Here is a 19183-nt window from a genome sequence, read left to right as displayed (position 1 = left end):
AAGATAAATAGAAGCAAACAGATAAATAATAAATAATAAATAATAAATAATAAATAATAAATAATAAATAATAAATAATAAATAATAAATAATAAATAATAAATAATAAATAATAAATAATAAATAATAAATAATAAATAATAAATAATAAATAAATAGGGCGGCACGGTGGTCTAGGGGTTAGCGCGCAGACCTCACAGCTAGGAGACCAGGGTTCAATTCCACCCTCGGGCATCTCTGTGTGGAGTTTGCATGTTCTCATGTTTTCTCCGGGTACTCCGGTTTCCTCCCACATTCCAAAAACATGCTAGGTTAATTGGCTACTCCAAATTGTCCATAGGTATGAATGTGAGTGTGAATGGTTGTTTGTCTATATGTGCCCTGTGATTGGCTGGCGACCAGTCTAGGGTGTACCCCGCCTTACGCCCGAAGACAGCTGGGATAGGCTCCAGCACCCCCCGCGACCCTCGTGAGGAAAAGCGGTAGAAAATGAATAAATAAATAAATAAATACACTCATTGTATTTAAATACACACTGTGTATTGACTTGTGTATCTGGAATGACGAAAAACTAAAAACACAACATTAAACACTTAATATTAACAACTATTTAAAGAGCAGTGCCGCAAAGCATGATGGGAGATCGCACTAGGATAGTGGCAAAGTCGTAAAAGTTGTATAGTGCAGATGTTAGAGTGGTTGGATCCAGTTCAATTCCTGATTTCAGCTCAAACCCCCAATTTATTTGCGTTTTAGCGTATTTCCACAGCATTTCAGTCCAGCTTCAGCTTCCGAACGGTTCCTGTTTTTCATTCTAAATTTCGATTTTCAAACCTTTTCAAAGCATTACAGTTTCAATTCATCTTTTCGGGATTCACACGCCATGTCTGCGTGTCTATTATTGACTATTCATAGAGAGAGGCAGTGTGTTGATGCTGATGCTGCCAGTCTGACTCACAGTGTGGATGCTGATGTGACCTAGCTGGCTCATCCCAGTGATCTGCTTGAAGGGCACGTTGTGGGCCGGCTACATTGCATAAAGCTAGCATCAAATTAGCTGAGTGCTGTCAAGATTTAAGATTTAAACACTGCTAAAGATTTGTGCTGGTTTGGTAAAAGTGCCTTTGAGATTGTAGGGATGGTGGGGTAGCGGAATCATGCAGTAAAACACAGTATTTGAAATTGAGGTCATATTTTTAGATTGATATAGATATATCTGGTTAGCGATACCCAATTTGGACCTTATATGGCCCCAAACACGCATGAAATTGATGTAGCCTGATATGCAATTCCAAACACACAAAACATCTGTCCTAAAAAGCCCCCATAATAGTAATAATCATTCAAAACTGAATCAATATAGCGCCTGTGCTGGTTTCATCCAAGTCCTTCTTGCCTCACAATCAACAATCCAATGGAAGGTCCGTGCATTGATGTTGTATGGGAGTACCACAGCAACATCATTGCTGGAGCCTATCCCAGCTGTCTTCAGGTGAGAGGCGGGGTACACCCTGGACTGGTCGCCAGCCAGCCAATCACAGGGCACATATAGACAAACAACCATTCACACTCACATTCATACCTATGGACAATTTGGAGTCGCTAATTAACCTAGCATGTTTTTGGAATGTGGGAGGAAACCGGAGTACCCGGAGAAAACCCACGCATGCACGGGGAGAACATGCAAACTCCACACAGAGATAGCCGAAGGTGGAATTGAACCCTGGTCTCCTAGCTGTGAGGTCTGCGCGTTAACCACTCAACTGCCGTGCAGCCTCCTTAAAACATTCATTCATTTATTTTCTACCGCTTATCCTCACAAGGGTGGCGAGGGGTGCTGGAGCCTATCCCAGCTGTCTTCGGACGAGAGGCGGGGTACACCCTGGACTGGTGGCCAGCCAATCACAGGGCACATATAGACAAACAACCATTCACACTCACATTCATACCTATGGACAATTTGGAGTCACCAATTAACCTAGCATGTTTTTGGAATGTGGGAGGAAACCGGAATACCCGAAGAAAACCCACGCATGCACGGGGGAGAACTCGCAGAGGGTGGAATTGAACCCTAGCTGTGAGGTCTGCACGCTAACCACACAACCTCCGTGCAGCCATCACAGCAACATCAATGCACACAAAAAGGATATTTAACACATAAATAATTCATCTAAAAAAAAAATCACACTGCATGCATTGTGTCTTTATTATAAATGTACTGCAGAAATACAATATCCAAAGTGCTAACTCATATGGTTTATACATGAATTAAAAACCCATAGCATGCCTTTCACCACAAATATAATCATAATCATCATCATAACAATAATAATAATAGAATAATAGAATAGCCCGGGTGCTAAAAGGAAGGCCTGTGTGTCTACATCAGATCAACTACTGAACTCATATGTCACCATATTGAGGATTATTATTATATCAGTAGAATACATCAACTCATGATTACTAGTTGAAATATTGAAATATACATTAGAAGAAAAAAGAGCCTGTTATTGTTGTTTGGGGATCACAGTGAGAATCACAAGTAAAGATCTCAAACAGGGCACACGGGAGCAGCTGGTAGAAATCCACAGCAAAGCTAGTGCAGGTTTGGTTAACAGACAACCCCCCCCCCCCCCGCCTCCAGGGTGTTTTTTAATTCATAAAAAGCGCTACCTTGTCACCGAGCAGCAGCATCAAAACAGAAGCCATGACTTTTACTGCAGCTTTTGTTTCTCACACACACACACACACATGCACACACACACACACACACACACATATCAAAAAACCTGTAGGCCGCCCCGTGACTGCCAAATTTTGAACGTTAAATCCCCCAAATTTTCACGTTCAATTACATCCTATACCACTCCTGGGGCGCCTCTGCGCCTCCGCGCCTCACCTCTCATAAGCAACCAAAACCACAATCCCAGGAAAAGCCCACAACCACAATATTAAACATGATGCAATTCTTGCTTTGGGTGTCGTTTTCGGTGTACCTAATGTTGTGTCCTGTTGCTACAGTTTCCTTCCTAGGACTCACAGTGCTTGGATGATGAGAGCTTTGGGAACGTTGTGGCATCTTCTCACCCTGTAACGATTGAGGCTTGGGATTTAAAAAAAAAAAAACACCCCCCACCCCCCCACCCACGAACCCCCATTAGTTTTTGGCACATGTTTCTTCCGTAATCCATTTTTACCATCCGTGGCTTCTCCTCTGTAAGCTTCTCTTTCATCCTCAGGCAGGAGAACGGCAGTCTCAACAAGGTGATAGAGAGCGTTTCTCCGAAAAGGATGAAAGGGGGAGGAGGTGGGGGGGGGGCTGGTGGAGTATCTCAGTGGGGGATTTGAGATGACGGCGTGTTGGATGCAGTGAAAAGGATTCTCCTTGTCGGCTTTGAGTCCACGTCCAGAAAAAGAGACCAGTCTGTCTCCATCCTCCTTCAAGACTTAACCTCCCCACCCCGCCTTTCCGCCCCCCCCCCCCTTTTTTTGTGACTCAGCAGCATTTTGCATAACATTTCCATGAGCAAAAAAAAAAGAATATAGATATCAGTGGCTGCGTTTTGAGTATTTTCTTAAAGTCACACATCCAGGTAACAACTAAGGTGGGAAAAAGACAGGCGGTGCAGGGGAGGGCCAGTCGGGATGCAGCTGCCTTATCCCGTTTTATCCCGGGATGAAAAGTCAGGTTTTCACATTGACTAAAAAAAGCAAAAGGAAGCGTTATTAGTTAAAAGTGCTGTTGTGCAACTCCACAGGTATGGAAGTATACTGTCAAAAAATGTGTGTATTTTAACCACAATAACCACACAAAGGACACACAAGCACACACAGGAAGGTAGCATGATGATTGTGATAATTATGTGATAATCAATGGGGAAAAATATGTACAAGACATGACAATATTCATGTGATTAAAGAAGAGAAAGCTTGTAGAAAGTACGATGCGACAAAAAACAGAAAAAAATTGTTGTGATTATTAGATTAGATTCCATTTTCCACGATGCGCATTTAATGTTGTAGGTACAGTGAGTATGTGTATTATATATACAATATATGTTATGTATTATGCAGTGAAAAAAACATGAATAATTATAAAGATTTTTTTTATATTTATATAATAAAATAATTATAATTAATAAATATAAAAATAATAAATAATAAAATAATTATAATTCAATAATATTTATAATTAATGCAGATTTTTTTTACACATTATCACATTTTTTTTGGGGGGGGGTATTTTAAAATATTTTTAATAATATATATTTTTAACATTTCTAGGGGTTTTCTATTATTTTGGGTGCATATATATTTTCCCCAATTTATCCATCAGAGATAATTGGATGAAATACAATTTTATTGAGGCTGCACAGTGGTTGAGTGGTTAGCGCACAGGCCTCACAGCTAGGAGACCCGAATTCAATTCCACCCTTGGCCATCTCTGTGTGGAGTTTGCATGTTCTCCCCGTGCATGCGTGGGTTTTCTCCGGGTACTCCGGTTTCCTCCCACATTCCAAAAACATGCTAGGTTAATTGGCGACTCCAAATTGTCCATAGGTATGAATGTGAGTGTGAATGGTTGTTTGTCTATATGTGCCCTGTGATTGGCTGGCTGGCCACCAGTCCAGGGTGTACCCCGCTTCTCGCCCGAATACAGCTGGGATAGGCTCCAGCACCCCCACGACACTCGTGAAAATGAATGAATGAATGAATAAAAATAATAAGAGTATTGTGCTGCATCAACCAGACAATACACTACCAATGTATGATGCAGAATATTAACCAACTACTATGCGAGACTCAGTAAGTGGTATGAATGTGAGTGTGAATGGTTGTTTGTCTATATGTGCCCTGTGATTGGCTGGCGACCAGTCCAGGGTGTACCCCGCCTCTCACTCGAAGACAGCTGGGATAGGCTCCAGCACCCCCGCGACCCTTGTGAGGATAAGCGGTAGAAAATGAATGAATGAATGACATTTGTATTGTCCCGGCCTTAATGAGCACTAAGAAGCAGAGATATGATATTTGAATAGATATTTGAGGCCTTCAGGTACGAAACATAACAACGTCCACCAAGGTAGATTATATAGAAAGTTCGATGCCGAACACGGCATTAAATGTCCTTTTAGTCCTATTGACAGGAAGTGGTTGTAACATGCAATTTAGGATTACTTTGCCTTGGCGGAGGTCTGTAAGTGTGTTCTATTTTACAAGTGAACGCATCACTGTCATGAGAATGCCTTTATTATTTATAAGTACAAGAACATACAACATAGAATATGATACAAGGACAGAAAGACAACAAGGCATACAACACACACACACACACACACACACACACACATGCAGTAGTTTACAGCAGTGGGTCGTGCAAGAGGACAAATATGTTAGATTAGAATGAAAATGAGATGATCCCATATTAAGAAGAAGCGTGATCACAGTTGAGATCGGAATCAACTATTTTTGGAGGTAGAGACGAGGGTAGCAGCTTTTCAGGTGAAAAGGAGGTAAAGAAAGGAGGTTAAAGGTCAGATTTGGGACACTCACTGGCCAGGTTGACAATGCAGGCGATGATAATGATGGTCCCTCCCACCAGGGAGACCACGGACAGCATCTTCGCCACGCGGCCCAGACGCACAGCGCCGTCCAGGTTGCCTTGCTCAAGACTGTTTTTAGACTGCGTAATTAAGAGAGATATTAGACCACCACCATGTACCCCACCAGGCACATACGAGAAGTGTTCTCACCATGATGGAGTACACAAATCCCACAATGTTGATGGGCCACACGGGGCAGAAGCAAGCCAGCACGGAGAGCAGGAGGTAGTCTTTCACCTTGGTACGGTCCAACGGGGGGTTGGTGGCGATGCTGGAGTGGCGTGACAACGACGGCCTGGGGGAGAAGGCGGTGTAGCCGATGGAGCCTGCCCGACTGCCCTTCCTGGTCTTGCCCTGATGGGGGTAGGAGATGGAGTGTTGCCGTCTGGGTGGCGAGGAGATGACGGGGGAGGAGGTGCTCTCCGACGTGTGGGCACCGTTACCTGACGGGGGGGGTGTGCAAAAGCACGACATGTTGGGGACTCATTCTTCTCGTATGTTACATGAATATGGTGATCCATGTCACATGCTCACTATAAAGAGCTGTGATTGGGTGATCAGTAGGAACCTGTTCAACAAGCCAAGTTACACCCACAATGGCTGACCATTAACATCTAATCTAATCATCTAACCATCAACACTAATTAACATCTCTATCGTGAGTACATGTAATTTACTTATAATTAAATGTTTCATTTTAAATCATATTTTTTAATTTTAATTATATTTATATTTTTTATATTTTCTTCATCATTCATCATACAAATGGATAATTATCTATTTGTACTTATGCGTAAAGAAATGTGTACATTTATGCACAACTTTTATCATACATACACACTGATGCTGGAGCCTATCCCAGCTCTCTTCGGGCGAGAGGCGGGGTACACCCTGGACTGGTGGCCAGCCAATCACAGGGCACATATAGACAATTTAGCAGTTACAGTGGTAGAAGAGTTTGCTTTCACAAAATAAAATAAAAAAAAACAGAAAAAAATGCTATAAATAAAAATACATTTATTTATCATTTTTTAATTATTTTATATTATTATTATATTTTATGACATTTTATGACATTTTATATTATTTATACCTAACATTTTGCAGCTCATTCATTCATTTTCTACCGCTTATCCTCACGAAGGTCGCAGAGGGGTGCTGGAGCCTATCCCAGCTGTCTTCGGGCGAGAGGCGGGGTACACCCTGGACTGGTGGCCAGCCAATCACAGGGCACATATAGACAAACAACCATTCACACTCACATTCATACCTATGGACAATTTGGAGTCGCCAATTAACCTAGCATGTTTTTGGAATGTGGGAGGAAACCGGAGTACCCGGAGAAAACCCACGCATGCACGGGGAGAACATGCAAACTCCACACAGAGATGGTCGAGGGTGGAATTGAACTCTGGTCTCCTAGCTGTGAGGTCTGTGCGCTAACCACTTGTCTGCCATGCAGCCTCCTTAAAACATTCATTCATTCATTCATTCATTTTCTACCGCTTATCCTCACAAGGGTCGCGGGGGTGCTGGAGCCTATCCCAGCTGTCTGACAAACAACCATTCACACTCACATTCATACCTATGGACAATTTGGAGTTGCCAATCAACCAATTGGTTATTAAAACAATGGTTAGTTGCCCTAGCACAGGGGTGTGCAAACTAGGTTAGAAAGTGCCAAAGTTGTCCAATAACATCCCTACATCATGTCATGTGTGCATTTACCTTTAGCCATGAGTAAATTAGCTAAAAAGGTAACATGCTAACAGTCATTATGCTAGCACCTAGCAAGAGAGCCTCAAGTTTAGAAAGTGCCAAAGTTGTCCTATAACATCCCTACATCATGCCATGTGTGCATTTACCTTTAGCCATGAGTAAATTAGCTAAAAAGGTAACATGCTAACAGTCATCATGCTAGCACCTAGCAAGAGAGTCTCAGGTTTAGAAAGTGCCAAGGTTGTCCTATAACATCCCTACATCATGCCATGTGTGTATTTGCCTTTAGACATAAAGTAGAGTAAATTAGCTTAAATGCTAACATGCTAACGGCTACCATGCTAGCAACTAGCAAGAGTCTCAAGTTTAGAAAGTGCCAAAGTTGTCCTATAACCTCCCTACATCATGCCATGTGTGTATTTACCTTTAGCCATGAGTAAATTAGCTTAAATGCTAACATGCTAACGGCTACCATGCTAGCACCTAGCAAGAGGGGCTTCAGGTCCCATACAGTTTGCGGCAGTCCCATAGTGTCCCCACATCATACAATGTATTTGCCTTTAGACATGAGCAAATTGGCTTAAATGCTAACATGCTAACAAAGACAAATAAAGATTTGTTGAAAAAAAAAAGATGGCATCTTTAACATTGGAGTGAAGGAACTAATTCAAGCCGGTCGAGTCCCCATGGAAGGCCCAAGTACTAAATGCCCCCCCCAAATTGCAATACAGTATGTTATTCAAAATATAACACACATCATAACAAATCATATCATTGTAATGTTTTTCTGTGACTTACTTTTCAGCTTCTCATTAATTACGATAACGAGCTCGCCTTTGGAGATGCTGCGAGGTGGCTTGATGTCGACCGGGTTACCGCTGCCTCCGCCACACAGGAGCTGCTCCCCGACTCCGAGGGGGGGGCACGGCATTGCGATGGAGGCATGGCTCAGCTCCGGGTCCTCCTGATCCAGCAAGGATGGTCGCTCCTCTCCGGGCCAAACAGACGGAGACGATCCGGTCATCATGTTGACATCCATAGAGGATCACGCCTATTCCCAAAATTCTAATGAATACACCCACAATGCTTTGCTGGTTGCACCTAAGGAAGAGAGGAGGTGGGATTAGAATGAAAACATCCTTACTGGTATCACCATGGCGACAAATGATGAATAACACTCATAGTGTATGTGATAAAAGCAACTAAGAGGAGTGCAGGTGTGTACACAACATGAGTACACAACATGTGTACACACTAACAGCCTTGTGGTGAACAACACAATAAAGGACAAAGCAGTAATGGGGGAGTGGGGGGTGGGAGGGACAAAGGAACAAACCACACTAATTAGCTTAGCTTTCAATGTACTGCGGAGAAGCATAAACATTAGCCGTATTGTACGTTTTTTTTGTTTGTAAATATAAGAAAATGGATTGTTTCAACAAAACGATGTTAAAACGTGTCGAAAAAGAGAAGAAACTGACCTTTCGTATTGAATCCGGCGACTCGTCAACACAGCGTGTCTAATGACAACATCCCTCTTTTTAGCAACACAAAAATGGCTTCGTTGTTGTTTGTGTGGATCCGAGAGGAGGGCATGCGTGTCTGTGTGGACGAGTTCGAGAGCGAGAGGATGAGGATGGACATATGGAGGATGCAGGGCGGGCCGGAGATGAGGAAGAGGGGGTGTGTGCGTGAGATGAAAAGTGAAAGCTGACGATTGTTTGTTTTTTTTTTTAAATATATATTTTATTTATTATATTTATATTATAAATAATATAATATATTATTATATAATAATATATTATATTATTATATATTATTTATTATTGTTTTAAAAAAAGATATATTTTATTTATTATTATATTTATATTATAAATAATATATTATTATATATTATTATTATCAATTTATTTATATATATTATACAAATTAAATATTTAAAAATAATTTATACACAGTGTATATATAATTATAAAAATATTTTTTGTTTAAACAAAAATATAAAAAATATATATAAAATATAAAGATATATTTTATTATTTAATGTATATTATTATATATTACATATAATTATTATATATTATTTTATTCATATATTAATAATTATATATTATAATATATATTATATAAATTAAATAAATTATATATTATTTTATTTATATACAATATATAAATTAAATATTTAAAAATATTTTATACACACCGTGTATATATATAATTAAAAAATATTTTTGTTTAAAATATATATACAAAATAGATATATTTTTTATTATTTTATGTATATTATATATAATTATTATATATATTATTTATAATATATAAATTAAATATTTAATTTTTTTATACACATCGTGTATATATAATTAAAAAAATGGTTTAAAAAATATATTAAAAAAATAAAATATAAAAATAGATTTTATTTTATGTATATTATTATATATAATATTTATATATTATTTTATTTATATATTGATAATTATATAATATATATTATATAAATTAAATATTTAAAAATATTTTATACACATCATGTATATATAATTATTATGAATATTTTGACAAAAAGAAGCTACTCTGGTATAAAACTTACTTTATACATTGGCATCAGTCTAGAGAAGAAAAGCACCTGATGACAAATGTATATTTTATCATATTCTGCAAAGAGCAAGGTCATATTTTAGGTTACTCAGAACCTGCTGACGTACAAACACCATTGGACTAACTCGTTTTTGCCGACAGAAGGGCTTCCGGCATCAAGCAAATAGTCCAACAAAGCATTTTGTTCTTCCAGCAAATCAGTCTGACATGAATGTATTATGTGAGCAGAAATACTGCATTATTTTGTTATCAAATGGCCTAAATGTCAAAACATAAAGATTGCCATCACATTTCCTCCCTTTGTTCATATAACTGACCACAGAACTTGATTAATAAACATAATTATATGACAGACAGGCGGAATTATCATCAACGTCACACACGTCACAAGCTGTGTAAAGATGCATCTCATTAACAAAACAAAACAACAAAGGAGTCAGGACAGGAGGGGTTTAATGGAAATAAAGAAGAGGAAGGCACCATCTTCTGGAGTACATGGGGAACTACAACAATAGAACAAAAATTAAAAATTAAGCTTATCTTAGCGAAAAAAAACATTTGTAGGTTATTTACATGGGAGAGGCTTAAAAAAATAAAAAGATCACTTTCCAATCGCACTTAAGATGTTTGCCTGGAAAGAAAGAGACCAAGGACAAACAATATCACTGCCAGGCCACTTCATTAGGTACACCAGCACGTTACAATACAACAACTTACCTTCATAAAGGAGGAAAATCTCTTTTCTGTCATACCTTCAACTTTACATAAATCTTCCAGCTGCATAATGACAGAAGTCAAACAGGAACAATTATGGATGACTTCATTCACATTATTTGGGTCTGTTTTGCTTTTTTTGAAACATTCTTTTACATCACCTTGTGGAAGACGCCGTGGATCTCCCTCCAGCCCAGGATGAGCTTGGCCTTCTTGTCGCCGATCTGCTGCAGGCCTTTTAGCTCTTTGACGGAACCCGTGTTGAGGATGTGCAGGATCTTCTGTCTGGACTGTTCCAGGATGCACACGTCTAGCTGGGACTCCCAGGCCTTCAGCATGATGTTTTCTTTATCACCCGGGAGCTTGGGAGAAGAGAAGAACTTGTCTAGAACTGGTCTAGAACTTCATTGCGACTAAATAAATGCAGTTCTGTAACAATTTTATCTTTAACAACGCTGTCAATTTTGTGTCTTCCATCTTTACTGCTGCTGAAAGGATGGTTGATAAGGTCGAAATCTAATTTGAGATAGTCTGGTTTCTGACCTCCATGTGATCTGGGAGCATCTTGCCCGCTTTCTTGATGCAGACAGACGGTTTCCTGATCACTGCGAGCTGATTTAGAGGCTGGAGCTGAGACACTGCAAAGGAAGGAGAACACATTGGGGTTAAATTCTAAATCACATTAGCCAATTTACTTGGTGAGCAAACTAGAAGATGTTATTGGACCGACCCTGCAGAGGTTGCACCACGGCCTGCTTCTTATTGACTTTTGAGACGGTGCCTGGTTTTGGCTGCAAAGGAGCCTCGTTAGTCCTGAAAGCCGCCTCTGGACGTGTGGAGTTTTGTTTAGCCAGCTGACTCAACAGCATGGTCTTGCTCTCGAACTCCTTCTGCTTTTCTTTAAGCTCCTGGATGAGTAAGTAGAACACATTGCTGGGAGCTCGCATAGGAAGTGGCACTTTAACTGCTGGTTGTTCATACAGTGGACCCACAATAAATTACTATTGTGTTGAAGAGACTAGTTTGTGATATACCATATTTTCTGGACTATAAGTTGCTCCGGAGTATAAGTCGCACAAGGCCAAAAATGCATAATTAGGTAGAAAAAAAAAAACATACATAAGTCGCACTGGAGTATTAGTTGCACAAGGCCAAAAATACATAATTGGGTAGAAAAAAACATACATAAGTCACGCAAGGCCGAAAATGCATAATTAGGTAGACAAAAACATACATAAGTCGCACAAGGCAAAAAATGCATCAATAGGTAGAAAAAAACATACATAAGTCGCACTGGAGTATAAGTTGCACAAGGCCAAAAATACATAATTAGGTAGAAAAAAACATACGTACATAAGTCGCACAAGGCCAAAAATGCATAATTATGTAGAAAAAAAACATACATAAGTCGCACAAGACCAAAAAAGCATAATTAAGTAGAAAAAAACATACATAAGTTGCTACGGAGTATAAGTTGCACAAGGCCAAAAATGCATAATTCGGTAGAAAAAAACATACATAAGTCGCACTGGAGTATAAGTTGCACAAAGCCAAAAATGCATAACTAGGTAGAAAAAAACATACATAAGTCGCACTGGAGTATAAGTCGCATTTTTTATGGGTAATTTATTTTCCAAACTACTTGACCAAAACAGACATTACGTCCTCTTGGAAGGCAAGTTCTAACATAAGGAATAGAGAATAAAGAATAGAGAACAGGCTGAATAGATGTAAGATATGCTAACACAATGGTTATTCAGCTACAATAAAAATAAACAAACAGAAAAGGTGTCCAGTGTTTATGTAACATAAACAGTTTTTTCATTTATAAGTCACTCTGGAGTATAAGTCGCAGGAATAGCCAACCTATAAAAAAAAGTGTGACTTATAGCCTGGAAAATACAGTATTTTCAATCACCCCATAAATTGATCTGTAACCATGTTAAAAGATTAGTCCTATCGATAAAATTTTTTTCGCAAGGTTATTTCCCCCCCCCTATTTGATCTTTTATTGGATTAGTGACCCGACTCAGAGATTAGTTTAAAAAAAAATCAATATTGGTCCTCATGGTGTGCAATTAAAAAAATTCAGCAATACTTTGGTGGGATTCTTTTTAAACCATATTCAATTCCACAAATTCACGTTTGTAACAAAATATCATTATAAAAAATGTATACCCCCATTCACATGTGTTTTGGTTCTGCCCAAAAACAAATTTTTGGAAGAGGGCATGTAAAACCATGGAGAGGATTTGGGGTTACAATGTGACTTTTTCATGAGAGACATTGTATCTGGGCCACCTGGTGGGATACCTCATGTTAAGGGAAGATAGGTATTTATATAAAATCATGTTGGTAGCGTGTAAAAAAAAAAAAAGCCATTAGCTAAAAAATGGCTTAATCCAAGACCCTCGGTACTGGAGGACTGGCTTTGTGTGATGAACACAATACATAATATTGACCTATTAACACATAGATTGAGGACTGAGGAGTTTGTTTGTATTAATGTTGACGTTTTGTAAAAAAAATTGAAAAAATAAAGTATTAAAAAATAAATGTATACCGGATTTGTTTTGGAAGATCCTCTTACCTGGATCTCCTTGCGAGACTGGGCGACGTGCTTTAACATATTTACACTGTCTTTATCCTGGCAGTTCATCATCAGCTTTTCCAAAGCAACCAGCCTGTCCATCACTGATGGCTCGGAGAGGCTGAGGGACGGAAGAGACAAGCAGAAACGATGAAGAGACTGTTGTGTGCCCAATGCTAACAGATGGCATGAAGGCAAAGCATGATGGGAGATCACAACAGCTGCAGATGGTTGCTTTGTGCAAGTCTTGGTAGAACATTACAAAACGTAAATACATCTTGTTCTACACCAGCTTTTCCACCTGTAGACATGAGATGAAGGCGAGGAGGCATCCTGCTCCGCTTTCTTCTCCTCCCTCTGCTTCTTTTTGTGGGGCACGGTGCCAGAACCCCCTGCCTCGTGCTCCTCTCTGGCCCGCTTCACTGGAGATGAAGGTTTTATTTAGTATGCAGCACACAAGAGCAAGACCTGTATGTGCATGGGGGGGATTTGTCTAGAAATGTGACTTGGATCCTTTGGGGCCGCATTGCAGTGCCTGATTAGAGGAACAGCAAATGTGAATGGTTCCTCCAATCAGTACTATTCAGAAAGAAGGGAAGAACTGCTGACTATAATCTAGTATCAGTATAAATATCAGAAATGAAGTGCTGGGCAATATCTGTATACTGTTATATCTGTAAGAAAGCAAATATTATCTAATAAAAAGCACTTGATATTGAAAATGTACCTCTCACAGTTACAAAACTGATTTTAAATTGAATTTTACATATTAAGGAACAATTAGTATACAATGTACATCTTCCATACTACATGAATTCAAATGACTGGAAAGACAGCGCCCTCTTCTGGATTCTTTTTCAATCTGCAGTCTACAACTACAGTAGTTTCTATTCATTCATTCATTCATTTTCTACCGCTTATCCTCACGAGGGTTGCGGGGGGTGCTGGAGCCTATCCCACCTGTCAGGCGAGAGGCAGGGTACACCATGGACTGGTGGCCAGCCAATCACAGGGCACATATAGACAAACAACCATTCACACTCACATTCATACCTATGGACAATTTGGAGCCGCAAATTAATCTAGCATGTTTTTGGAATGTGGGAGGAAACCGGAGAAAATCCTTGCATGGACGGGGAGAACATGCAAACTCCACACAGAGCTAGCCAAGGGTGGCATTGAACTCGGGTCTGCTAGCTGTGAAGCCTGCGTGCTAATCACTCGACCGACATACAAGCCCAGTTTCTATTTAAGTTACATTAAAAGAATCCAAATTATTTACAATTAAAGAGAATCCACAAGGGGGTGAATGCGGAACCCTGACGAATAGCTGGGGGCCTACTGTACCTTATAAAATGAAATGTAAAACATGATGTAATCTGTCAATCACAGCTGTTATGCTCCGGGTGCATGTTAATATGCATGTGATGAATAAAGAGTGATATGGACTCACCTGGCTGCACAGCCACCGTTTCACACGTGAAAGGCTTGTTTACGATGAGCTTGGACTTGGCTGCAAAGTTGAGCGTGCTGAAGGTATCGAAGTAGTACTTGTACTCCGGGGCAATGTTGGTGATCATGACAGAGTGAGCCGAGCCCCCCAGGGAGTCCTGAAGCAGGCGCGTCAGTTTACTGTCTCTGTAGGGCACACGCACAGACGCGCCCGAGTTGAGGGAGTCCACCACTTTGTTGAGAGTGAAGAGAGACAGGTTGATGGCGCCGCTTTCTTTCAGGCGGATGCCCTGGTTGCCGGTGCGACGGTTGTCCTCGGAGCCAGCCAGGTCCACCAGGTAGAGCTTGCCCGTTTGTTGGCGGGTCGCGAGGGCTCGTTGAGTCCGCACCACCTGCATGGATCAAAAAGGTCAGGCATGTAGGACGAGACAAAGAGATTTCAGGGGTGGGGGTGGGGACAGGTGAAACCTGTTTGTACCTATCCAAGAAAAATCCCAGAAAGCCCAGCAGTTGCTAGCGGGAGAGTTGCAAGAGAGGATTGATTTTAGCATCAGGTACCAAATCCTGGTCTACTGCACAGAGGACAAGACCTGTTTAGATGCTTGCTGTTCTAGGTTTCTAGCAGATGCTGCTACACAGATGCTGCTACGCAGATGCTGCTACGCAGATGCTGCTACGCAGATGCTGCTACGCAGATGCTGCTACGCAGATGCTGCTACGCAGATGCTGCTACGCAGATGCTACACGCGCGCTACGCAGATGCTACACGCGCGCTACGCAGATGCTACACGCGCGCTACGCAGATGCTACACGCACGCTACGCAGATGCTACACGCACGCTACGCAGATGCTACACAGATGCACGCACGCACCCCCCCACACACACACAGGGCAAACCTTTATGAGGAGGATAGCATGGCTACGGCTGGAGCGCTGGTTCAGTTTTGTCGACGCTGTGGTACGATTAAGACTGGCAGGAACAAATTGGCGGTCGAAATCCGCAAACGACGAGATTGTCGTGTGAGTGAGGCCGGGTATGAGGATGTTCTTGTCCTTGTCCTGTCGTATCGGCAAATCCTGGGAACTCGGTGATAAAAGATCTAGCACCTGAGGGATTGAAACATGATTAAAAACAAAGCACAGGAGTTTAAAATCAATTCGAGAAAAGTTCCAGATACCTTCTCGTTGTAAATCTCTAAATAAGACATGCCGACGGTGTAGTCCCATCCATCGTTCTCATCCTGGTCATTGACTAGATGGAAGATCTCACCAACGGCGCGGGGAATCATGCCCGGTTGCTCTGAACTTCCCATCATGGTGTGTGTCTTGCCTTAAAAAAAAGGGCAATGGCCACAGAGTGGAGATCTGCTTGGTAAATAATGTAGTGTACAATTTAAATGCCAATAGCACTCATCATGAATGGGCCACTCAGCCCATCTCACTCATGGATGATAGGGGTGTTAGAAAATATTGTTTCGGCGAAATACTGCGATACTTCGTTCCACGATACTGTATTGATATTAAAAAGTATGATATGGATATGTTTAGGCACGCCAAAGGTTCATTGCTGATTTGAATTTAAACCTCCGATCGTTATGTGGCAGCACTTACTACGTAGTCAATTAGGCAAGGACGTTGAACGAGATTGACGAGTGAAACGTCCTCACACATAAACACAGTTCAACATGGCAGAATGCCAGCACATAATAGCGGCCCCTGCGACGTACAAGGCTGAAGTGTGGACACATTTTTGGATTTCTACACAAAGTAGGGTGTGCAGAAATTGACAAAACCTATGCTGTTTGTAAAATGTGTCCTTCCCGAATAAAGTATTCGGGAAACACGACACATTTCAATCGCACAAAGCCAAAAATGCATAATTAGGTAGAAAAAAACATACATAAGTCGCTCCAGAGTATAAGTCGCACAAGGCCAAAAATGCATAATTAGGTAGAAAAAAAACATGCATAAGTCGCACTGGCGTATAAGTCGCACAAGGCCAAAAATGCATAACTAAGTAGAAAAAAAAACATACATAAGTTGCACTAGAGTATAAGTCGCACAAGGCCAAAAATGCATAATTAGGCAGAAAAAAAACATACATAAGTCGCACTGGAGTATAAGTCGCACAAGGGCAAAAATGCATAATTAGGCAGGAAAAAAAAACATACATAAGTTGAACTGGAGTATAAGTCGCACAAGGGCAAAAATGCATAATTAGGTAGAAAAAAACATACATAAGTTGCATATTGTTCATCATGCTGTGCAATTAAAAAAAATCAGCAATACTTTGATGGGATTATTTTTAAACCATATTCAATTCCACAAATTCATGTTTGTAACAAATTATCACTATAAAAAAATGTATACCTCCATTCACATGTGTTTTGGTTCTGCCCAAATTAACCATTTTTTGGAAAAGGGCATGTAAAACTAAGGAGAGGATTTTGGGTTACAATGTGACTTTTTTTATGCGAGACATTGTATCTGGGCCACCTGGTGGGCGTGTAATACAAAAGTAGTACTGTGTACTGTGTATTTTGTTTTTCAAATTGATATCACTATTTTGTTAAATAATGGTTATTTCAAGCATCCTAAAAGAACTTTTTACTGATGTTAGTTACTTTGTTCCACAAAAATACTGTTCTGATGGTGGATAAGTCAGGGACTGTATCCTCTGCATTTTTTCACAGCTAATAGAATGAACATTTGAGCAGGATCTTGAGGTATAATTGAATTTATTTGTTTTTTATGGTTTTTTTTGTAAATTTAAAGCTTTATTTATCCAAATGCGACAATTTTTTACAGAGGAAGTTTGTGATACAGCATAACATACTGTTCTAATGGAATAAAAATGTGTTTAGTAAGTGCATATTGCTGGTGTAATTCAGTTTTTACAGGAAATAATCTTTAACTAAGGGCGGCACGGCGGAGTGGTTAGCGCGCAGACCTCACAGCTAGGAGACCAGGTTTCAATTCCACCCTCGGCCATCTCTGTGTGGAGTTTGCATGTTCTCCCCGTGCATGCGTGGGTTTTCTCCGGGTACTCCGGTTTCCTCCCACATTCCAAAAACATGCTAGGTTAATTGGCGACTCCAAATTGTCCATAGGTATGAATGTGAGTGTGAATGGTTGTTTGTCTATATGTGCCCTGTGATTGGCTGGCTGGCCACCAGTCCAGGGTGCACCCCGCCTCTCACCCAAAGACAGCTGGGATAGGCTCCAGCACCCCCGCGATCCTTGTGAGGAAAAGCGGTAGAAAATGAATGAATGAATGTTTATGTTTTTTTTTTTTGTAAATTTAAAGCTTTGTGATACAGCAAAAGTTTGTGATACAGCATAACATACTGTTCAAATGGAATAAAAATGTGTTTAGTAAGTGCATATTACTGGTGTTATTCAGTTTTTCCAGGAAATAATCTTTAACTAAAAGAAAAACAAAACAAATATCGCCTTGTTAACAGTATCGTGATATATCGTATTGTGAGTCTAGTATCGTGATACGTATCGTATCGCCAGATTGTTGCCAATACACACCCCTACTGGATGATGGATATTGGAATCAGCAGCATACAACCCTGATTGGAGCATCCCTATTAAATATGTAGTCAAGCAACATACCGGCTCCTGTTGGCCCATAGGCAAACACACTTGCATTCTGTCCTCTCAGAACATGCGGCAGAATAGGCTTCACCGATGAGAGAAACACCTCTTGTTGCGTCGTATTCTCGCCATGGAACACATCAAAACTGAAACATTTTGCAGCATTTAAAAAAAACAATTCTGGACAGTCATTTGGTATTTTTAAAGTAACACTTACTGATATTTTACAGTTTCTGTGGCATTCCTCCAGTTGATGATCTCCAGGTTCTGTGAATCCAACCCTCTAACACAAGGCCCCTCGCCTTTGTCATCTTGTTTGCCCATGTAAGGCCGCAGACGAACAGCAACTCTTACCCGGGAGGCTTTCTTGCTTCCATTATCTGATACTGCCACACGCTGAGCCATGGTTTGGCTCTTTACCTGTCATGGGACATACGTTATTAATTTATTTTAATAAAAAGGTAACACAAAACAAAGAGCCATCTCTCCGGATGTGTTTGAGTGACGACACTTAGCTATCCGTTAACGAACAAGCTAAAGCATATGTGCAAAATGCCACATATTACGAACACAGTATAGATGTCAAATTATATATAAGTTACTTACCTTTGTTCTACACAGAATACCTGAAAAATACCGTTACTAATGTTCTAAATTCTATTTTATTTTATAAAAATGTCGAGCAGGACCTACGGACTTCGAAGTCCAAAAAAAATTCAAACAAGGCGGCCACGAAACCGGAAATAACATCCAGCCAATCAGAACCCGCCAAAACCTAGACTCCTATTACGCCACAAGTTTTTGCATAAATATGTTAACGACATGAACTGTAATATTAAGTATGAATGTGTGTCTCGTAGTACATCTTAAAATAAAAAAAATGTTAATAATTAAATCAATTATATTG

At 40.2% G+C, this 19183-nt stretch overlaps 2 protein-coding genes across 2 annotated transcripts; both read right to left on the bottom strand.

Annotated features, from left to right (window-relative positions):
- Positions 1–2182: 2182 nt before the first annotated feature.
- prrt2 (proline-rich transmembrane protein 2) lies at positions 2183–8971 on the bottom strand. The gene is made up of 5 exons (XM_058061737.1): positions 8801–8971; positions 8118–8420; positions 5751–6043; positions 5551–5680; positions 2183–3701 (listed from the first exon to the last, which is right to left on the bottom strand). Exons 2-5 carry the CDS (start codon positions 8356–8358, stop codon positions 3685–3687), a joined length of 681 nt encoding a protein of 226 aa, XP_057917720.1. The 5' UTR covers positions 8359–8420; positions 8801–8971; the 3' UTR covers positions 2183–3684.
- A 1382-nt stretch (positions 8972–10353) lies between these two features.
- Positions 10354–19026, bottom strand: kif22 (kinesin family member 22). Its single transcript, XM_058061833.1, has 13 exons — positions 18883–19026; positions 18494–18696; positions 18295–18422; positions 15852–16003; positions 15571–15780; positions 14675–15065; positions 13523–13643; positions 13222–13342; positions 11362–11539; positions 11175–11269; positions 10793–10993; positions 10635–10694; positions 10354–10548 (listed from the first exon to the last, which is right to left on the bottom strand). Exons 2-13 carry the CDS (start codon positions 18679–18681, stop codon positions 10519–10521), a joined length of 1875 nt encoding a protein of 624 aa, XP_057917816.1. The 5' UTR covers positions 18682–18696; positions 18883–19026; the 3' UTR covers positions 10354–10518.
- Positions 19027–19183: the final 157 nt, after the last annotated feature.

The sequence above is a fragment of the Doryrhamphus excisus genome, chromosome 22 (assembly GCF_030265055.1).
Source record: "Doryrhamphus excisus isolate RoL2022-K1 chromosome 22, RoL_Dexc_1.0, whole genome shotgun sequence".
Taxonomy (NCBI): domain Eukaryota; kingdom Metazoa; phylum Chordata; class Actinopteri; order Syngnathiformes; family Syngnathidae; genus Doryrhamphus; species Doryrhamphus excisus.
The sequence above is the reverse complement of the archived record's forward strand: the minus strand, read 5'-3'. Positions and strand labels throughout refer to the sequence as shown.

Bases quoted from the DNA above. Each gene is read 5' to 3' on its own strand.
- prrt2 (XM_058061737.1), bottom strand. From the start codon at position 8,358: ATGGATGTCAACATGATGACCGGATCGTCTCCGTCTGTTTGGCCCGGA. The intron at 6,044-8,117 runs GTAAGTCACAGA...CCCCCCCGTCAG, and splicing joins AATTAATGAGAAGCTGAAAA to GTAACGGTGCCCACACGTCG. The intron at 5,681-5,750 runs GTGAGAACACTT...TTAATTACGCAG, and splicing joins GATTTGTGTACTCCATCATG to TCTAAAAACAGTCTTGAGCA.
- kif22 (XM_058061833.1), bottom strand. From the start codon at position 18,681: ATGGCTCAGCGTGTGGCAGTATCAGATAATGGAAGCAAGAAAGCCTCC. The intron at 16,004-18,294 runs GTATGTTGCTTG...CTTTTTTTTAAG, and splicing joins CTATGGGCCAACAGGAGCCG to GCAAGACACACACCATGATG. The intron at 13,644-14,674 runs GTGAGTCCATAT...CTTCATCTCCAG, and splicing joins AACGGTGGCTGTGCAGCCAG to TGAAGCGGGCCAGAGAGGAG.